Here is a 20,538-nt window from a genome sequence, read left to right as displayed (position 1 = left end):
CGGAAGGTGGTCTCTGCCTGGGGGGGGCTCTCGGGTCTGGGGCTCTGCGTTCGTCCCGGGGGATGTGGAGAGCTGGCAGCATGTCGGCGGAGCTGGGAGTCGGGTTCGCACTTCGGGCAGTGAACGAGCGCGTGCAGCAGGCGGTGGCGCGGCGGCCGCGGGTGAGGAAGGGGACAGCGTGGGGACGGTGGGCGGCTGCTTTGAGGAGGGGGAAACACCTGCGTGGGAATGGGTCGTCACGGTGACGCAGAGGGGTCTCCCGGAGGGGCGGGAGCCGTCCTTCCGCCTTGGCTTTGGCTCGGGTTGCAGAGCCCCCAAAACGCTTAGCGAACGGTGTCCTCAGCCACCTCGCCGTGAGTCTGTCAGGTTTTCTGGAGGTTGGCTTAGTTGGAGCAGAAGGTATCCACTACCCGGGAAGATGACCAGTCCGCCAGCAGCGCGACCATTGCCCGTCCCACCTCGTGTCGTGGCCAACAGCCTTAGCGGACAGGAGCAGCGCCAGTCCCGTGCCCAGAGGCTACAAGAGGAGACGTCTACTACAGGAGCACCCAGAGGAGGCCAGATCCCCAGATCACGTGTGTGGCAGCGTCTGACTGCTAGTAGGTGCTCAGGAACAGTCAGCTCCACCCGGAGGTGAAAGAGACGGTGGACGGGCCGGGTTCTGGAGACCCCAGAGCTGCATAGCACGTTTGGACTCGAGGGGGGCTGACATCCAATCCCAAGCAGTCTAGAGGGAGATTCCCCCCCCCCCCCCCGCCCGCTTCTAATATATTTTGTCTTCTCTGGGAATTTCATTAGATCAAGGGTCAGTGTCTGCTCCCCCTCACTGCAAGTTTAAGCCAATGGTGTGGAGTGAGACACAACTGAACAGAGAGGTCAGAGTTTCCCCCATCAAGCATTTATGGTGTCAGAACTCAGAATGCTCTTCTGGAGACAGAAGATCTATATCAGTGTAGTCTTTCCTTGGCTTACCTTGAACCAAGTCACTCAACTGCTCTGGCCCGGAGTTTCCTCACCTGCATAGGCAACGGAATGAGCTCTGACTGCCTTTTAAGCCCACCCTTGGCATTAATGTTCTATGATTCTTAGCGATTCTCCAAGGACAGCTAGGGATCTCCCTAATAAACATCACTCTGGGAAGTTCTCCCAGCATAACTCCACAGGTGGATGGGCCGGCCGCCTGTTCCACTTTTCTCTCTGGAAGTCATCAATTCGTCAGTGTAATCCTAGGAGCTATGACATGGTCTCATAAAAGGCTGGTGATGCATCATCCCTCAGAAGGAAGCTGGAACTTTTTGCTAATGGATCTGAATCTTTAGAGCCTTTGAAAATACAGTGATTCTGTAAAAATTGCAGAGGGTCATCGGCTGTGTGAAAACTGAGCTATGTGAGGATAGGTGGATCTCTTGTTGCCTCTGTATAGATTTGGTTGCAACAGAGTTCAGGGAAGCCCTGCTCTTTACATGATGGCCGTAAGAGGGTCATATGGTCCTAACCCTCAGTTCAGAGTTTGTGGTGTCCTTGCCTCAGTTCTGCTGCTGGTTCTTAATTAGATTGAACAATAAATTACATAGCTACCCTACACAGGCCACTTTTGGGGGGGGGGGCAATATTATTGAATATACCAGGACCAGAATGAGTTTCCAAAATTTAACCTTGGGGTTTCAGAAGCCAGAAGTGGTATCCCCTCTAGTCAGAGAGTAATGCCTTCCCTTAAGAAACTGATTCTTAAACCTCCAACATTGGCATGCAAGAGCATCATCTGAAGAGTTTGTTTAAAAAGGAGATTCTCAGGGGCGCCTGGGTGACTCAGTCGGTTGAGAGTCCGACTCTTGATTTCAGCTCCAGTCATAATCCCAGGGTCATAGGATCGAGTCCCACATCACGCTCCATGCTGGGCATGGGACCTGCTTAAGATTCTCTCTGTGTCCTTCTAACCCTCCTCCCCCACTTGTGCTGTCTCTCAAATTAAAAAAAAAAAAAAAAAAAAAAAATTTTTTTTAATTAAAAAAAAAGGAAATTCTTAGACTCCAGCCCCAGAGATTCAGAGTCAGTAAGTCTGGAGTGGTACCCAGATGATGCTGATGCAGTTGGTCAAAGACCGCATTTTAAGGAAATACTGCTTTTATTTACCTTCCCAGGTCTCCTGAGAGAGAACTGTGTTTTGCTAGGTATTAAAGTAGCTACCATATTAGATTTGGATGCCATGCATTTGAAAGACATTTGATCAACATTATTTGATACTGGTCCCCCTCCAGTGTAAGAATAATGGAGCTTACCAAATGTCAAGTTAAGACCTATGCCAACTGATCCTACAGGGTCTATCTTATAGAACTCACTGGAATAATATTCCTAAACGTTCACCCATTGGGCTCTTTCTCTCTTGGCAGGATCTCCCAGCCATCCAGCCCCGACTAGTAGCAGTCAGCAAAACCAAACCTGCAGATATGGTGATTGAAGCCTACAGTCATGGCCAGCGCACTTTCGGGGAGAACTACGTAAGATCCCTTTTCCAAACTCCCTTTGGAAGAATTGTGATTGCCAGGCTTCTCACTTGTTCTGTTTTTACCCTTCAGGTTCAAGAACTGCTAGAAAAAGCATCAAATCCTAAAGTAAGTGAATATCTGAATTCTTGAGTTTGCATCTAATCTTGGCTCTGCAGTTGAAAGTTAGACCCTTGTTAGCGGTTGGGTTTTATAGCAAGGTTGACTGGCAGTAGAAATGTCTCCATTCACCTTGAGCTCCAAATAAATCTCAGCTAGATTTTCTTATTAAAACTAAGACTATAGTTATCTCCTTTGCAGCTTTTTGGATATGGTAATTTAGGAGCTTGCTATAATCCTGGATCCTCTGAGATTGGAAAGCTTTACTCAGTTCATCTTTCTTGGGTTTTTTTTCATTTTTTGTTTTTTAAAGAAGTCTCCACACCCATCATGGGGTTTGAACTCATGACCCTGAGATCACAAGTCGCATGCTCTACCAACTGAGCCAGCCAGGTGCCCCATATTCAGTTTGTCCTTAATGGATGATATCTAAAAGATGGAGGGAGCTGATGGGGAATAAGGAAGAGGAAAAGAGCAGAAGCCTTAGGTAGTAGTATCCTTAGGAGCCCAGCTGAAGAGGGTGATAGCAGTTTATTGCATAGACATGAAAAGTCAGAAGGGAGTGTGTAAGGTATTTGAGCTGGTATGGCCTTCATAAATTCTGAGTCAGACATGGTTACCTTTTTTCCTTCAGATTCTGTCTTCGTGTCCTGAGATCAAATGGCACTTCATTGGCCACCTACAGAAACAAAATGTCAACAAATTGATGGGTAAGATAAAATTCTAAACATGAAGACAAAATTTCTCTGTCATTATACTGCTTATGCTACTTTCTGTGAAAAAGAGAACAGCTTTTAGAATAGTCCTAATTCACCGTTTGTGTTTTGGAGTTTTGGGGAAAAAAATGTTAGTGCTTAGTATAAGGAAAAAGCCTCATACCAAGAACAGAATGAATTCACCATTGACTGGGTTGTATGTACTTGGAAACCTACCCTACTTTGTGTTAGGTATCATTCGGTAGTCTTCCAAATAAGTTATAAGGAATTGTAGCCCATAAAATTATTCAGTGGGCAAGGGAGACATTTTTCTCCTTTTCCCTCTGGATGTAAGACTATGGTAAATGAAATATAATAATATACAGTAAATCAAATACAGTATATATTGTATATAAAATACAATATACAGTAAAGTACGATTAAGAATTAACTACAAAAGAACCATATGACAATGACATGTGGAGATCTGTCTGAGGAACTGAATACTTATTTCTCTCAAAGGTTTCTAAAATAACCTGTATTTTTTTAAGCAGCTTTTTTGAAGTATAATTGACCTGTAATAAATTGTATATATTTAAAGTGCACAATTTGATTAGTTTTGATGTATGTTTGTACTTGTAAAACCATCACCACAGTCAAAATAGTGAACACATTCATCACCCCAAAAAGATTCCTCATGCCCTTTGTAATAACCCCTTCTTTCCGCTCCTCCCCACTCCCCTCCTCCAACACTACTTACCTGCTTTCTGTCACTGTAGATTAGTTTACCTTGCTAAGAGTTTTATATAAATGGAAATATAAAGTATGTACTTTTTTTTTGTCTGACTTCTTCCACTCAGCATAATTATTTTGATGTTCATCATGTTCATTTGTATATCAGTAGTTCACTCCTTTTTATTGCTTTATCCATTCACCCACTGATGGACATTTGGGTTGCTTCTAATGTGGGGCCATGACAAATAAAATTGTTATGGCAGTGGCGGAAAAAAAGCTGCTATGAACATCTTTGTATGGACTTTTTTTTTTTAATATTTATTTTTGAGAGAGAGAAGAAGAAGAAAGACACAGAGCACGAGCAGGGGAAAGGCAGAGAGGGAGACGCAGAATCTCAAGCAGGCTCCAAGCTGAGAGCTGTCAGCACAGACCCCAACGCAGGGCTTGAACCCATGAACCGTAAGATCATGACCTGAACTGAAGTCAGACGCTTAACCAACTGAGCCACCCAGGCACGCCATATGGGCTTCTTCTTATCTCTTAAAATAAATACCTAGGAGTAGAATGGCTGAATCTCACAATAAGTATATGTTTAATTTTTTTTTTAATTCTGAGAAAGTACACATAACATAAAATTTATCACCTTTAACTATTTTTAAGTATTCAGTTTAAAGGCATTAAGTACATTCATATTGTTTGCAGCCATCTCACTACTTTCTATCCTCTAGAACTGTTTTCCTCTCTCAAAACTGAAACCCTGTACCCATCGTGTATGTTTAACTAAGAAACTGCCAAGCCATCCTCCAAAGTGGTTGTGCCGTCGTACATTCCCACAAGCAGTGCTCAAGTTCTTCCACATCTTTGCCCACACTTAACACAGTCAGTCTTTTAATTTTAGCCGTTCTAGTAGGTATGTGGTAGTGTCCTTGCATTACCTTAATGGCTTATGATGTTGAACATCTTTTCACATGGTTGCATCTGTTTATCTTCTTTGGTGAAGTGTCTGTTGAAGTCTTTTGCCATTTTCTAATTGGATTTTTTTACTTTTAAGACAAGAGAATTCTTTATATATTCTGACTAGTCCTTTATCAGATACATGCTTTGCAAGTGTTTTCTTCCACTCTGTTGCTTGTCTTTTCATTCTCTTAACAGTGTTTTTTGAAGGGCCCAAGTTTCTAATTTAACGAAGCCCAGTTTATCAATACTGTGCTTTTGGTGTTGTGTCTAAAAAATATTTCTCTATGGTTCAAGTCACAGATTTTCTCTTAGCAGTTCTACAGTGTTCAGTTTTATATTAAGCTTCATTATTCACTTTGAGTTAATTTTGTATGTGGTGCAAGGTATGATTCCAAGTTCTTTTGGTTTTCTGGGGGTTTTTTTTTGCATATAAATATCTAATTGTTCCAACACTACTTGTTGGAAAGTCCGTCCTTTTTCCATTGCATTCCTTTGTACCTTTATCAAAAATCGATTATCTGTGAGTTTATTGCTAGACTATCTACTCTGTTCCACTGATCTACTTATCTACTTTTACACTGAAAGCATGATATTTTGATTCATGGAGCTTTATAGTAATTCTTAAAATGGAGTACTGTTAGCCCCCAGCTTTGTTCTTTTTCAAAGTCCTTTTGGCTATTCTAGATCCTCCCCATTTCCATATAAACCAATTTGTCCATTTCTACCAAATATATATATATATATATTTGTTTTATATATATATGTTATATATATGTTATATATATATATGTTATATATATATATGTTGTATATATGTTTTATATATATGTATGTGTGTGTGTGTGTGTGTATATATATATATATATATGTATGTATATACACACACACACATATACGTATATGTTATATATCAAAAGCCCTGCCAGGTATTTGAATTAGGATTGTATTGAATCTATAGATCAATATGGGGAACAATGACATACTAAAAATATTGAACCTCCCAACACATTAACAAGGTATAGCTCAGTAGTTCTTTAGGTCTTCTTTATTTTCTCTCAGTAATATTTTGTAGTTTTCATTGTGCAGGTTTTCTTCATCTTTTTTCTGATTTATATCTTTGTTTTTCTTTTATTTTGATGCTATCTATTATACTGTTATTGATTCTGTTTAATTTCTGATTGTGTGTTGCTAATATATAATACAGTTGATTTTTGTATATTCATCTTGTATACTGCAACTTTGTTAAACTCACTTATTCTAGTAGCTTTTTTTGCAGATTGCATATAATTTTCTACGTAGACAATTATGTTATCTATGAACAAAGACAATTTACTTCTTCCTTTCCAATCTGGATGCCTTTTATTTCTTTTTCTTGCCATATTATACTAGCTAATACCTTCAATACGATATTGAGTAGAAGGGCTAAGAGTGTATATGCATGTTTTTCATGATGTGCTTTATCAGAAGGAGAAATTTCACTTCTAATCCTAATTTGCTGAGAGGCTTTATCAAGAGTAGATGTTAGATTTTGTCAAATGCTTTTACTGCATCCATTGAAATGATCCTACAGTTTTTCTCTTTCAGTTTATTAACATGTTGAATTACATTTATTGATTTTCTATTGTTAAACCACTCCTATATTCCTAGGGATGAGCTCACTTGGTCATGCAGTATTATCCTTTTACTATAATGTTGCATTTGATTTGTTAAGTTTGTTTAGAATGTTTGCATCTAGGGGCGCCTGGGTGGCTCAGTCAGTTAGGCACCCAACTCTTGGTTTTGGCTCAGGTCATGAACTCATGGTTCATGGGTTCAAGCCCAGAATTGGGTTCTGTGCTGACAGTGTGGAGTCTGTTTGGGATTCTCCTCTCTCCCTCTCTCCCTCTCTCCCTCTCTCCCTCTCTTTGCCCCTCTCTTGCTCTCTCTCAAAAACGAATAACTAAACTTAAAAAAAAGTGTATGCGTCTATAGTCACAAAGGACATTGGTCTGTAGTTTTCCTTTCTTATAATATCTTTTTGTAGATTTGATAACAGGATAATGCTGTCCTCATAGAATGAGCTGGGAAGTATTCCCAACCCTTCAGTCTTTTGGTAGAGTTTGTGTGGAATTGGTATTGTCTCTTTCCTAACTGCTTAGTAGAATTCACCAGTGAATCCTGGAGTTTCTTTGTGGGAAGGTTTTTAACTGTAGTTTCAATTTTATTAATAGATTTAAGACTATTCATATAATCTGATTTTTCTTGGGTGAGCTTTCAAGGTTCAAGGAGTTTGTCCATTTCATCTAGAGTAATGAATTTATGGGGCACCTGGATGGCTCAGTTGGTTAAGCATCCGACTTCAGCTCAGGTTATGGTCTCGCAGTTTGTGAGTTCGAGCCCCATGCTGGGCTCTGTGCTGACAGCTCAGTTCCTAGGGCCTGCTTCGGATTCTGTGTCTCCCTCTCTCTCTGCCCCTCCCTCACACTCTCGCACTCTCTTTCTCTCAAAAATAAATAAGCAATAAAAAAAATAAAGTAATGAATTTGTGAGCATTAGGTTGTTTGTAATATTCCTTTATTATCCTTTTAATATCTGTAGGATCTGTAGTGATGTCAGCTGATTCCTGATGTTGGTAATGTGTGTCTTCTCTTTTTTTTTCCCCTAATCCATCTGGCTAGAGGTTTATCAGTTTTATCAGTCTTCTCAAAGAACTACTTTTAGTTTCATTAATTTTTCTCTATTGTTTTATTAGTATATGTTATATAAACAAAAATAATTATGTATTGTGGGATTTATAACATATGAAAAAGTCAAAATGCATTGCAACAATAGCATACAGAATGGAAAGTTAAGAAATAGAAGTACACAATTATAAGGTTCTTAAACTATATAGGAAGTAGTATAACACCACTTTAAGGTAGACTATGCATAAGTTCAACTTTAAAGCAACCAATAGGGGCGCCTGTCTGGCTCAGTCAGTAGAGCACATGACTTGATCTCAGGGTGTAGATTGGATGTAGAACTTATTTAAAAAATAAAATAAAGCAACCAATAACACAGAGAATGATAGCTAATAAGTCAGCAAAGGAGATCAACTGGAATAATAAAAAAATTTGTGAAATGGTTTCTCATTGTGGTTTTGATTTGCATTCCCCTAATGACGAATGAAGTTGAACATGTGCTTATTGGCCATTTGTGCATCTTCTTTGGAGAAATGTTTATTCAAATCCTTTGTGTATTTTTTAATTGGGTTTTTTTATTATTGAGTTGTAAAAGTTCTTTATATATCCTAGGTACCAGGCCTTTATGATGTATATCATTTGCAGATTTTTTTCTCCCATTCCATGGATTGTCTTTTGACTTTCTTTATGGTATCATTTGTAGCACAGGAATTTTTCATTTTCATGTACACTTTAATGTAAAATGGACATTTTAAAGTACATTTAGTGTACTTTGTCTCTTTTGTGTGTGTGTGGCATGTGCTTTTGGTGTTATAGCTAGGAAATCCAAGGTCACAAAGATTTTTTTTTTTTAATAATCTGTATGCCCCATGTGGGGCTTGAAGTCACTACCCGGAGATCAGGAATCACATGCTTTACCAGCTGAGCCAACCAGGTGCCCCCAAGGTCACCAAGATTTACTCCTGTTTTCTTCTAAGAGTTTTATAGTGTTAGCTCTCACTTTTGGGATTTTTTGAATTCATTTTTATGTATAGCCTAAGGAAGAGGGAGGTGCAACTTCATTCTTGTCCTTTGAACTGTTTGCACCTTCACCTTTATTTTTCAGAGAAATGTTTGCTAACTATAGAATTCCAGCTTGACGGTTTTTTCTTTCAGGACTTTAAAGATGTCACTCCACTCTCTTCACTTACATTGTTTCCAGTGAGAAATGGGATGTCATCTTTATCTTGGTTCCTCTGTATGTAACGTGTTTTTTTTTCTTCTAGCTACTTACAAGATTTTCTCATGATCACTGGTTTTGAGCAATTTGATGATGATGTTCCCTGGTGTAATATTTTCCACATTTCTTGTGTTTGGGGTTCATGGAGCTTCTTGGATCTGGAGTTTATAGTTCTCGTCAAGTTTAGAATATTTTCAATCACTGTTTCTTCATATATATGTTCTGCCTCCCCACTCCCTCCCTACCACAACTTCTCTTCTCCTTTGGGGACTCCGGTTACCTGTTCGTCTGCTTGAGGTGTTTCGGCAGCTCACTAATACCCTTTTAATTTTTATGATTTTTTTCCTGTTTTCATTTTGGATAATATCTTCAAAGTAACTGATCTTCTTTAGCATTGTCTAATTTGCCATTAATTCCATCAGTGGATTTTTCATCTCCTACATGTGGTTTTCATGCTAGAAGTTCAATTTGGGTCTTTTTTTAATATCTTCCCTGTCTCTCTCTATTTTTTAATAGATGGCACACAGTTATGGTAACTTTTAATGTGCTGTCTACTGATTCTATCATCTTTGACAGTCTGGAACAGTTTCAATAGATTGATTTAATATATCATATTTTCTGCTTCTTTGAATCTTTCAGTGCCTGCTTTTTTTGGGGGGGGGATAGCCAAACGTGAATTTTCTTGTTGGGGGCTGGTCAGTTTTGTATTCCTATAAATATTTTTGAGCTTTTTTGGAACACAGTTAAGTTACTCGGGAACGGTTTGATCTTTTTAGGTCTTGCTTTTAAGATTAGTTGGTGTGACTGGAGAGAGCTCAATTCAGGGTTAATTATTCCCCATTTCTGAGGCAAGGCCCTCTGTATACTCTAGCCAGTGCCCCATGAATCCTGAATGTTCCAGCCTGTCTGATGGATACAGGCACTATTCCATGCCCTCTGTGAACATCAGGCACTGTTTCTTCTAATCTTTTCAAATAGTTCCCTCCCCAGCCCTGGGTGATGCACGTGCCAGTCTGTACCCAGCTGAGTTCTGGAGGGGAGCCCTTTTCAAATCACCGGTGATGCCTCTGTATGCAGCTCTCTCCTCTCCTGAATTCTGTCCTGTGAACTCTAGCTGCATAGTCTTTCCATATTCTTAGCTCATGTCCTCATCCTAAGGCCCACGCTCTTCCTCTCTTCCCCTTTTCTGCAACACATTCTAGAAACTCTCCAGGAAAGAGAGGTGGGGCAGTCACTTCATGTGTTTCTCATGTCTCAGAGATCACTATGTTTCACTCTATGATACACAGGTCTTGTAAACCATTGTTTCATATATGTTTCACACATTTTGTCCATTTGGTTGTTCAGGTGGAATGGTCACTCTGGTCCCTGTAGTTACTCCATCTTGTCAGGAAGCAGAAGTCTACTACATTATTCTTAAAAGCTATTTCACACTAGGTATGGGGGAAGTAGAGAGACTATTTACACTTAATAAATCGCAGCAAGACAACCAGCTTTTTAATTTGAGAAATAATTAAATTAGCTTCCCTTCCTCACAGTGTAAATTCCAGCTAGATTAAAGAATCCTAATGTGAAAAATCAAAACCCTGAAAGTGTTAGAAGAGGGGCACCTGGGTGGCTCAGGTGGTTAAGTGTCCAACTCTTGATTTAGGCTCAGGTCGTGATCTCATGGTTCATGAAATCAAGCCCCTCATTGGGCTGTGCCCTGACAGTGTAGAGCCTGCCTGGGATTCTCTCTCCCCCTCTCTCTGCCCCTCCAGGGCTCGCGCACTCACACGCACCTCCTCTCTCTCTCTCCCTCTCTCTTTCTCTCTCTCAAAATAAACTTTAAAAATAAACAAGTGTTAGAATAAAACATAGGAAAATATTTTTATTTTTTCAAGCTGGTGAAAGGCCTTTCTAAATAAAGCATAAAGTCTGGAAACCATAAAAGAAACAACTAGCACATTTGCTTACACAAAAATTAAAGCAAAAAGAAAGCACAGATTGGTATTAAAATAATAGTTTTTAAAAGCAAAAGAGGTTAATGTCCATGATGCATAAAGAACCATGTGTATATATTTTTAATCAATGAGAAAAACATAGGGGAAAACGAACGGGTCATTTACAAGGATAAAAAATACAAATCCAGGAATCAAGTGAAAAATGCTTAACCTCAATAAGAGAAATGCAAAACACAATAAAAAATTCTACCTTTCACCAGTCAGGTTTGCAAAAAAATTAAAAAGCTGCTAACATGCAATGTTTTGAGAGCATGAGTAAGTGAGCACTCCACATTTTGCCAGGAGGACTCTAAAATGGTAGGGCTTTTTTGAATTTCTCATATCCGATACAATTTAAATTGTGCTTCCTCTTTTAACTAGTAATTTCAGTTCTTGGACTCATGCAGCCTATAGCAACATGTATAAGTGTGCAAAGGCCTGTGTGTAAGCTTTGGGTTTATAGTAAAAAAGAAACAATGTCTATTAACAAGAATAATGTTAAATAAATTGTGATCATCTGTTCTGTGGAACGATGCAGTTGTTAAAAGTACAGGTGGATTTATGGTACTGATGTAAAAAATCTCCAACATGTATTGCTAACTGGAAGCAAGCAACCCATAAAACATTTAGTAGGAGCCAATTTGTATGTTATTTCAAAAAATAACAGGAAATCCTATGTCTGGGGAGTGTGTGTGTTTGTGTTTGTTTGGATGGAAATACACTAAAATAGATCTAGAAGAATCCTTATTCTAGCGGTAATAGTGATAGTTTCTAGGGTGAGAGGCTTGGAGTTTTTACTGCATATATTGCTTTTACTTCTATATTGCTTCTTCTTTTTTTTTTTTTTCCCAACATCAAGCATGTGTACTTTCAGTCTCTTTTTTAAAATATATGTAAGTTTTTAAGTGAAGTAGCCTGAACTCAAATTCAGTATGAAGAACATGAAGTCAGTTTGCCATCATTTCAAGTCACAGCTCTAATATTTGTTAATTTTGTAAACTGGAATAAACTTTATCCTTTCTGAGCCTCAGTTTCCCCATCTGTAAGATGGAGGTAATAATAGTGTTTCATGAACCATGATAAAGATTAAAAAGAAATGGGTGCCTGGCTGGCTCAGTCACAGGAGCATGTGACTCTTGATCTCAAGGTTGTGAGTTTGAGCCCCACGTTGGGTGTGGAGATTACTTAAAAATAAAATCTTTTAGGAGGCCAGGATGACTTAGTCGGTTAAGTGGCTGACTTGATTTCAGCTCAGGTCACTATCTCATGGTTAGTGAGTTCGAACCCTCCATCGGGGTCTGCGTTGGCAGCATAGAGCCTGCTTGGGGTTCTCTCTCCCTCTCTCTCTGCCCCTCCCCTGCTCATTATCTCTCTCTCTCTCTCAAAATAAATAAACATTTAAAAAAGTTAAATAAGGGGCGCCTGGGTGGCGCAGTCGGTTAAGCGTCCAACTTCAGCCAGGTCACGATCTCGCGGTCCGTGAGTTCGAGCCCCGCGTCGGGCTCTGGGCTGATGGCTCAGAGCCTGGAGCCTGTTTCTGATTCTGTGTCTCCCTCTCTCTCTCTGCCCCTCCCCCGTTCATGCTCTGTCTCCTCTGTCCCAAAAATAAATAAACGTTGAAAAAAAAAAAAAGTTAAATAATAGAATAAAATAAAATCTTTTAAAAAAAATAATAATAATTAAGAAAAAGATTAAAAAGAAATCATGCATATACAACAGTTAGCAAATTGCCTGGGGGATTTCAGTGTTTATAAATGCAAGCTGCTGATGCTGCTTCTCTCTTTGTCGTTCTTTATCTGGGCAAGACTAATACTTCATTTCACATGCATCTCTGGAAAAGAAGATGGCTTTGATGACGTCAGCATCTCCCTTAGCTCTCCGTATTGAGGTCATTCTGATGTCCTTGTTGAATGAGAGCACCCCCAGCGCACAGTTTAAGAACATGGTGTTAGCATGCCAGGGAAGCACTTTGGCCTCCATTGGTTATCCTCTCTTTATAGTCATCTTGACCTGTTTCTCGCTGTGTGAGCTGCGATTTAGTCGGATCAAGCCTGCTATTAGGAATCTGCAATTCCCGACCCTCAGGAAGCTCTTAGAGTTGGCACGCTGCCGGATTGTGGTGCGTCAGCATTCCCCCTGTTGGTCTTCTCTGATTAGACAGCAATGGGCCGACATCCGAACTCACATCTAGTAAAACTGTCACGTGAGTCTTAGCAGAACTGAGACTTAACTGTCTTGTTCTTTTTCTGGAAAACTGTCTTCCCATCTGCCAAGTCCAATATTGGTTGCGCGTTGCTTGCCACACTGGGACGAGTGGAGAATTACCTTGCCTCTTTCTCATTACAGCTGTGCCCAATCTCTTCATGCTGGAAACAGTGGATTCTGTGAAGTTGGCAGACAAAGTGAACAGTTCGTGGCAGAAAAAAGGTTCTCCTGAAAGGTTAAAGGTTATGGTCCAGGTTAACACCAGTGGAGAGGAGAGTAAGTGACCAGACCTAACTATATATTTTTCTTCCCTTAGGATGGTTGAAGGTCAGCAAGAATGGCAGGCCTAAGTATCTGATAGCTAAGGTTATAGAAGGAAATCATGGGCCTGTAAGTAAGACGTTTCATGCCTGTAAGTAGGATCTAGAAGGCACAGTGACATCTAAGCCCATCCACATATAATTCTTTCATAACATCATGGGTTGTTATTTCTTAATTTTTTGGTGGCCCAAAATTGGACGAGTCAGGAAGGGGATTGTGACTTTGATTTCCAGAAAATTCCCAAAAGTCACCATCACTCCTAAAAGAGACGGCATAGTTACCTGTATAACACTTCTCCAGTGTTAAAAAAAATTTACTTAGCATAATCTTGGGAGAGAACAGAAGAAAATCCCGTGAGCACCCGTTAATGAGTACCTTCAAGGGGCTTGCGTTAACGTTGTAACCTAGTGAACAGAACAGGAGCTTTGAAATCAGATCTTGGGTTTGACCTCCAGCACTGTCCGTCATAACTGTGGGTTAGTTACCTAGCCTCTCTGTACCTCAGTTTCCCTGGTGGACAGTGCTGTCATAATGATGCCTACTTCAGAGAGTGTTGTAAGGTTTATAAGTCTTAATTGTGGGCAAAGCTGTTGGCATAGAACCCCACCCATCTCACTTGTTAGCCACTTGATTGAGTGTTTACAGATTAGTCGTTTGCTTATGACCATCAGACCAGTGTTCATCAAACCGTTAATATGAAGGAGCACAGTGCCAAGACTATTTTCTAGATGGGCCCTCAGGTCAGGCTTCCCAGACTGAAATCCCAGTTGCACAGTTTCTAGTTGTATGACCTTGGAAAAGGTACTTAGCTTTCCTGTGCCTCAGTTTCTTCATCTATAGAAGGGGGATAGTAAGAGTACTTACTTCATAGTTACTGTATTAAGTGAAAGGTTCTTAGGACTTGGCATGTGTACCTGGCAGAGAAGTGTTCTGTAAATTTTAATAATTGTCATTATTTCTACACATACCTAGATTATATCTTACATTACCAATATAGGTAAATCTGAAACTGACTTCAGGTCAAGTCTGTGACATCATTTCTTGGTAATTATAATTTGCTGTAGTTAAAGATTAAAGTGAATGTTCTTAGCATCTCCATTTGATAAATGAGGGAAAGAGGATATCAATATTCCTTATAACTGCATAACAAATAATCATTTGCTGCAGATTCCTCCTCTAGTTGTTAATTGGCAAGTTCAATTAAATTTTGAAAATATATAGTGAAACCCGTGTGATAGATACTTTATTTTTAAATGTTTACAGTCTTGGGGCACCTGGGTGGCTTAGTCGATTGAGAGTCTGACTCTTGATTTTGCCTCAAGTCATAATCTTCATCAGGCTCTGTGCTGACAGCATGGAGCCTGCTTGGGATTCTCTGTCTCTCTCTCTCTCTCTCTCTCTCTCTGTCCCTCCCCCACTTGCACTTGCTGTCTAACTAAATAAATAAATAAACATTTAAAATAAAATGTTTACAATTCTAATAAATTAATGAAACTGTAGAAATACCAGAACTAGGAAAAGAATCCTCAGATAAATCTGGTGTTTGGCAATGTGAGTCTTGTTGGTGTCCCAAGAAAAGCAGTGTTTTTTCTTTTCCCTCTACTCTAGCTGTTCTCTGCTCATATCACTGAGATTCAGATGGTTATTATTCAGAAGGGAAGCAACATAGACAAAGACCTCAAAAATTAGGTTACTCTTTAGGACTTGAGGATATGTGTTTTTCAAGAAGTCCTCTTGTCTGAGAGTCACCTCCTCTGTTACAAGGAAGGGATGGAAACTGAGCCTTCCTCTGGCTACTTAAAACATTTTGGTGCAAGTGTCTTCTGTTTCTTTTTGTGAAGGTAAACATGGCCTTTTGCCTTCAGAGACAGTAGCCATGGTGGAACACATAAATGCCAAGTGCCCCAGCCTGGAGTTCGTGGGGCTGATGACCATAGGAAGCTTTGGACATGATCTTAGTCAAGGACCAAACCCAGATTTCCAGGTACTGGGGTCCAAGGATGGCGGGATTGCTCATGCACTAGAGAAGCATCTGAACGAAATGCTGTTGCAGGGCTGGCTATTGTAATAAAGTTGAAAGCCCTCCCAGATATTGCCTGTCGGGTATTATGACCCTCTTCTGAACTCTCCTCAACTCCCCTTGAACCTGGCTAAAACACAGTCTCTAGAGAAAATGAGCTCTTTTCCTCCTTTCCAGTGACTGATCATTGTTTTGAAAGTAGGAGCATTGCTAAAAAACTTTAGGTAACTTCTGGAAATTTGGACAGGCCTTGAAACCGCGAAGAACCAATAGTCTTTGTCAGAGATGTTCAGATTCAGCCACTCTCAGACACCCTTGGAGAAGGCAGGAGGAAATAATGTGACACTTGTCCTTCTGTTAGGCATTACTGTCCCTCCGAGAGGAGCTGTGTAAAAAGCTCAACGTCCCCACTGAGCAGGTTGAGCTGAGTATGGGCATGTCCATGGACTTCCAGCATGCGGTAAGTGTCCCCTTGCCCTGTCCGCCCAAGGGGAGGGCCCGAAAGGCCGCAGGAAAGCAATGTTTGCCGGAGAAACCTTCGAAACGCCTCATCATGGCAATAGAGCAGCCAACAGCAGTGGCCCTCAACTGTCCCAATATCCCCCACCCCCTTCTTTTCTGAAATGAGATGTATAGAAATTACAGCCTGACACATAACTCTCCTAAACTCCATCTAATTCCCTAAGGGGATTCTAAAGAAAAATCAGAAGGGACACCTGGCTGGCCCAGTTGCTAGAGCATGTGACTCTCCATCTCTGGGTTGTGAGTTCAGGCCCCATGGTGGGTGTAGAGATTACTTAAAAACAAATAAACTCTTTTAAAAATTATAGCTCAATTTCTTATTTTTCTTTCTTTATTTTTGGGGCACCTGGATGGCTCAGTCGGTTAAGCATCCGACTTTGGCTCAGGTTGCCATCTCATGGTTCGTGAGTCTGGGCTGTGCGCTGACAGCACAGAGCCTGCTTTGGATCCTGTCTCCCTCTCTCTGCCCCTCCCTGGCTTACTGTTTCGCACGTGCGCGCTCTCAAAAATAGACTTTTTAGGGGCACCTGGGTGGCTCAGTCGGTTAAGTGTCCGACTTCAGTTCAGGTCATGATCTTGTGGTTCACGAGTTCGAGCCCCGCGTCGGGCTCTGCGCTGACAGCTCGGAACCCGGAGCCTGCTTCGGATTCTGTGTCTCCCTCTCTCTGACCCTCCCCCCATTGATGCTCAGTCTCTCTCTGTCTCAAAAATAAATAAACATTTAAAAAAAATTTTTTTTTTAAATAGACTTTTTAAAATTATAGTTTAATTTCTTATTTTTCTTTCTTTGTTTTTAAGTAATCTCTACACTCACTGTGGGGCTGGAGCTCATGACCCTGAGATCAAGAGTCACACGCTGTACCGACTGAGCCAGCCAAAGGCCCCTAAACTGCAATTTTTTTAAAAAGCATCGCACTGTATAAATGTTTGGGCATGAATGTGTGACAATGAGTCCTAATGAAATAGTCTGGAGTTCATCTTGCGGGTAGATTCACAACAGCTGTAACTATATGCTGAGAGAGGTGTGTGGCTCTGGAACAGTAAATAACTTGATCAAGTTCTAAAAACTAAAGTGTCAACCTCACTGTGTGTATCCAGTAGTTGCAGTCTCGGAAAATCATATATATCAAAACGGTGCAAAAATGCTTTGTGTTTATAAGTGAACTGGAATTTGGTCCCGTGCTCAAACAATTACAGGGAGGTTTTTTCTTCTGACAATGGAACGTTAGAAAGGGGTGTGGGCTGTCAGACAACCCTTCGTTGTGCCACTGTGTCTCAGTCACACAGGGTGATACGTCTTAACAGCCCCAACTCAATGGCAGTCATGTCCCCTAGTCACTGTGACAGCCAAGGAAATCCTGACTTCTTAAACACACCCCTGGAGGTGCTGTTGTCCCAAAGGGAACCCCTGCCCTGCACCCCTCTTCAGCTGCCTCATCCTTGTTCTTCATAGAAGCCCCTCCAAAGCCAGAACGAGAGGCGGGACTTCAGCATTTGCTGCATGATTTTAAACTCAGCCCTTGATACTCTCTCTTCTTTCCCACAGATTGAAGTAGGATCTACGAATGTCCGAATAGGAAGCACCATTTTTGGAGAGCGAGATTACTCCAAGAAACCTGCCCTGGACAAGTCCCCGGCTGACCTGAAGGCCCCAGTGGAGGTGGCCCAGGCACACTGAGCCCAGGCACAGCCAGCCGTGGCTCGTGGCCCGTGGGCCTGTCCAGGAACACTAACTATGCACTTACCTGGTCTCCATTTTGGTATTCCCCATGTCACAACACAGCCATGCTCTCCTTGTGACCTGGAGAGAGCGCGCTAATGATTGTGGGTGTTGATGGGAACCGTGTGTACTTGGGATCTGACATAAGAAGCTCACTTCAGGTAGTGGCTTTGGATTGGGTTTGAGAAATCCAGACATTTCTGCAAAACAGGTATCAAATCAGTAGCCAGGAATCAAGTTCAGTATTGAATCCTGCCCAGGAGCACCAACCAACCCACAAATGCCTTCCCCAGGTTAAAATGTGGTCACTCATGCCTATAATCACCAAAGTGAGAGGGATTCCCATTTGTCATCCACGTTAATGGAAAGTCCCTTCATGCAGACCCCCTACTGAGTAATCACCTTTGCTGCTCTGGGGCAAAGTGATTTCTGCCCCCAGGTTTGACTCCACTCAGTAAATATTTGTCCCTACTCTGGAATGACAGTGCAGGTAACTTCAGGAGCTGGCTCAAGGTAGTGCTGCAAACCCAAATCACATTGATCAGAGGTTATGTCATTGGTTACCTCGGTGGTCCCTGTGGACCCTGAAAACTACAGGGGTAAAATAAAGGGACTTGGGCCTTTCGAATATCCTCCTGAAGAGACAGGGCTCTCCTCAATGAGAATTAAATGCTATGATTTGTTCTCCACTCTAATCCTCTTAATGGTGATTTATCTCAAAGGCCAGTGACTCCTTCTCAATCTCTAGGCAGCCTCAAAGATCAGCCCCACAGTGAGTGTAGCTCCCCAGAAACTCCTTTAAGGCCAGTTCAGGCCCACAGTTCCAACAAGGCCTGGCTTTGAGGTTCCTGTTCCTGCAGAGCATTTTCCAGGCACCTCTAAAGCCCTTCCTCGTCCCCACTGCCCTGCTGTATATATAAGCCAGAATTTGGCAACTTCTTGATTGTTAAGTAGCAGCAAGGTCTTCAAACACCAGAAAGCACAATTCTCAGATATCCATAACAGATGACTTCCGTCTGGGTGGTTTATTTTCTAGATGTTTTTTTCCTTATTTATTCAAGCCCCAGTCTTCATTTTATGAAATAACTTTCAGAACATGATGCTGCTGCTGCTGAATGTAATTTTGTAAAACTTAAACCATTATGATTCCTGCACTGTTTCAGTCAGAGCTATAACATGTCTCAGAGTCTAGTAAATAAAAATGTGAGTTTGAATTATACCATCTGTGCCAATTACAAAGCAATTAAAAGATTTATTTTTTATGACCCTGTGTAACGAGTGAGTATTAACAGGAGCGGGGCATTGGAACCAACAGGTAGCAGCTGTGCCCATCACTTGACATTGTGCCAGCCTGGCTTCAGAGGAGGGCTTCCCTTGAGTCCCAAATGCAGCCAAAGCCACACAGTGGATGAGAGAGCAATTCTGAACTTCTAAAGGCAAGAAAAGGAAATGTTGGCATTTCAGGAATTACCAAAATCAAGAGCTTACTAACCTCTTACTGCAAGAACCTGTATTCTAAGTGGCCTCTAGATGGCGACATTGGCTAACCTGTGGGCAAGCACTGGGGTTCCCAGCTCAGCAAATTTCCTGGGAGGGGCCCCTCACCCTTAGTCTCACCCCTTCAGAGAGCAGGAGTGGAGGCCAAAGAGCACGATTTTTCCAAGTGATGTGACTGACTCTTGCGGCGCCGCTAGGTTCTTCCAGATGCTTCATTTCTTTGCTACCTGGGCTAGTGGCCTGACGGTGGCCGTGGAGCACTTTGGGAGAGGGGAACTGGTCTAACTAAGCTTAATAAAGAACTCTCTGGACTGTGCCTAGAGATTGAGAGCAATGAAAGAGGCGAGCCAGGGCCTGATCAAATGCAGATAAGGAAAGGGAAACCATGGTAAGTCTGTCCAGTGTACCCACGGCGGAAAGAAAATTGAACAAAATTGTGACTTTGCTTTTGTTACATGTGACAGGCAGCAGGTAGAACACTCCCAGATTTTCATCAGATCAGTGATAGCATCCCCAGCAAGTTTCCCAGGTCCCCACAGCATGCTGTTCGGGGCTGACCCGCCACTCAGCCTAGCATTCTCTGTGCCACCAGCTGCCAGGGCCGGTGTCTGCCTCAGAAGGTTTGGATGCTCAAAGGCTCCCAATTAGCCCGCAAGGCTTTGTCCTGGAAAACTTCCTCCTAGTTTCCAGCTACTGCATCTCTTACTCAAATCATACTCTGCTCCCCGTACCTCACTTTGTAAACATTCCAGGCACATAGAGTGCTCTCACCTATATTCTCTCATTTTGCCCTCACAGAAGTTGGTAGGATAATTTAGGCTACATGGTGGTGTCCCTTTGTGGACAGAGTGCTGAGTCCCAGAGAAGGTTCTGCACTCCTTTTTTTTTTTTTTTTTTTTAATGTTTATTTATTTTGGGAGAGACATTGGGGAGGGTCAGAGAGGAAAGACAGACTCCCAAGCAAGTTCCACACCATCAGCACAGAGCCCGACACGGGGCTTGAACTCATGAACTGTGAGCTCATGACCTGAGCAGAAGTCAGACACTTAACCGACTGAGCCACCCAGGTGCCCTGCACACTCTTCTGAGGGTAGAGTGGGTCAGTGGCAGAGCAAGAAATAAACTCCAGGCTCTTGATTCCCAGTCCAGAGCAGGCTTATAATGATTGGTAAGCGGCATATTCATAGATCTATAAGTTTCAGTTAAGAGAAGCGTATTCCCGTTAAAGAACTGTATGCTTTTAGTCTATTGCAGTTGTGGAAAACTGACACATCTTTAATGCAGAACAAACTCTGAAACCACAAGCAGTGAGGATGAGCAGGGAGGAGAGAATTAAACTCAGCCTGAGTGGAACCCAGCCTCTCCCTTCTGTCATTCTGTTTCCCTAACACACATCTCCCCC

At 41.6% G+C, this 20,538-nt stretch overlaps 1 protein-coding gene across 3 annotated transcripts; it reads left to right on the top strand.

The window, feature by feature from the left end:
* The first annotated feature begins 4 nt into the window (after positions 1 to 4).
* On the top strand, positions 5 to 18,904 carry LOC123589098 (pyridoxal phosphate binding protein). 3 transcript variants are annotated; one of them, XM_045460755.1, is made up of 9 exons: positions 37 to 161; positions 367 to 599; positions 2,391 to 2,498; positions 2,577 to 2,612; positions 3,238 to 3,313; positions 13,198 to 13,332; positions 15,219 to 15,361; positions 15,759 to 15,857; positions 17,466 to 18,904. In XM_045460755.1, the coding sequence occupies exons 3-9, from the start codon at positions 2,448 to 2,450 to the stop codon at positions 17,595 to 17,597; spliced, it is 672 nt and encodes a 223-aa protein (XP_045316711.1). In that variant the 5' UTR covers positions 37 to 161; positions 367 to 599; positions 2,391 to 2,447; the 3' UTR covers positions 17,598 to 18,904. The 3 variants fall into 3 exon arrangements, with proteins under 3 accessions (XP_045316700.1, XP_045316704.1, XP_045316711.1); XM_045460748.1 differs by lacking the exon at positions 367 to 599 and having other exon boundaries at positions 7 to 161; XM_045460744.1 differs by lacking the exon at positions 367 to 599 and having other exon boundaries at positions 5 to 161; positions 2,391 to 2,612.
* Positions 18,905 to 20,538: the final 1,634 nt, after the last annotated feature.

Source organism: Leopardus geoffroyi, chromosome B1, assembly GCF_018350155.1.
Source record: "Leopardus geoffroyi isolate Oge1 chromosome B1, O.geoffroyi_Oge1_pat1.0, whole genome shotgun sequence".
NCBI lineage: Eukaryota > Metazoa > Chordata > Mammalia > Carnivora > Felidae > Leopardus > Leopardus geoffroyi.
The sequence above is the reverse complement of the archived record's forward strand: the minus strand, read 5'-3'. Positions and strand labels throughout refer to the sequence as shown.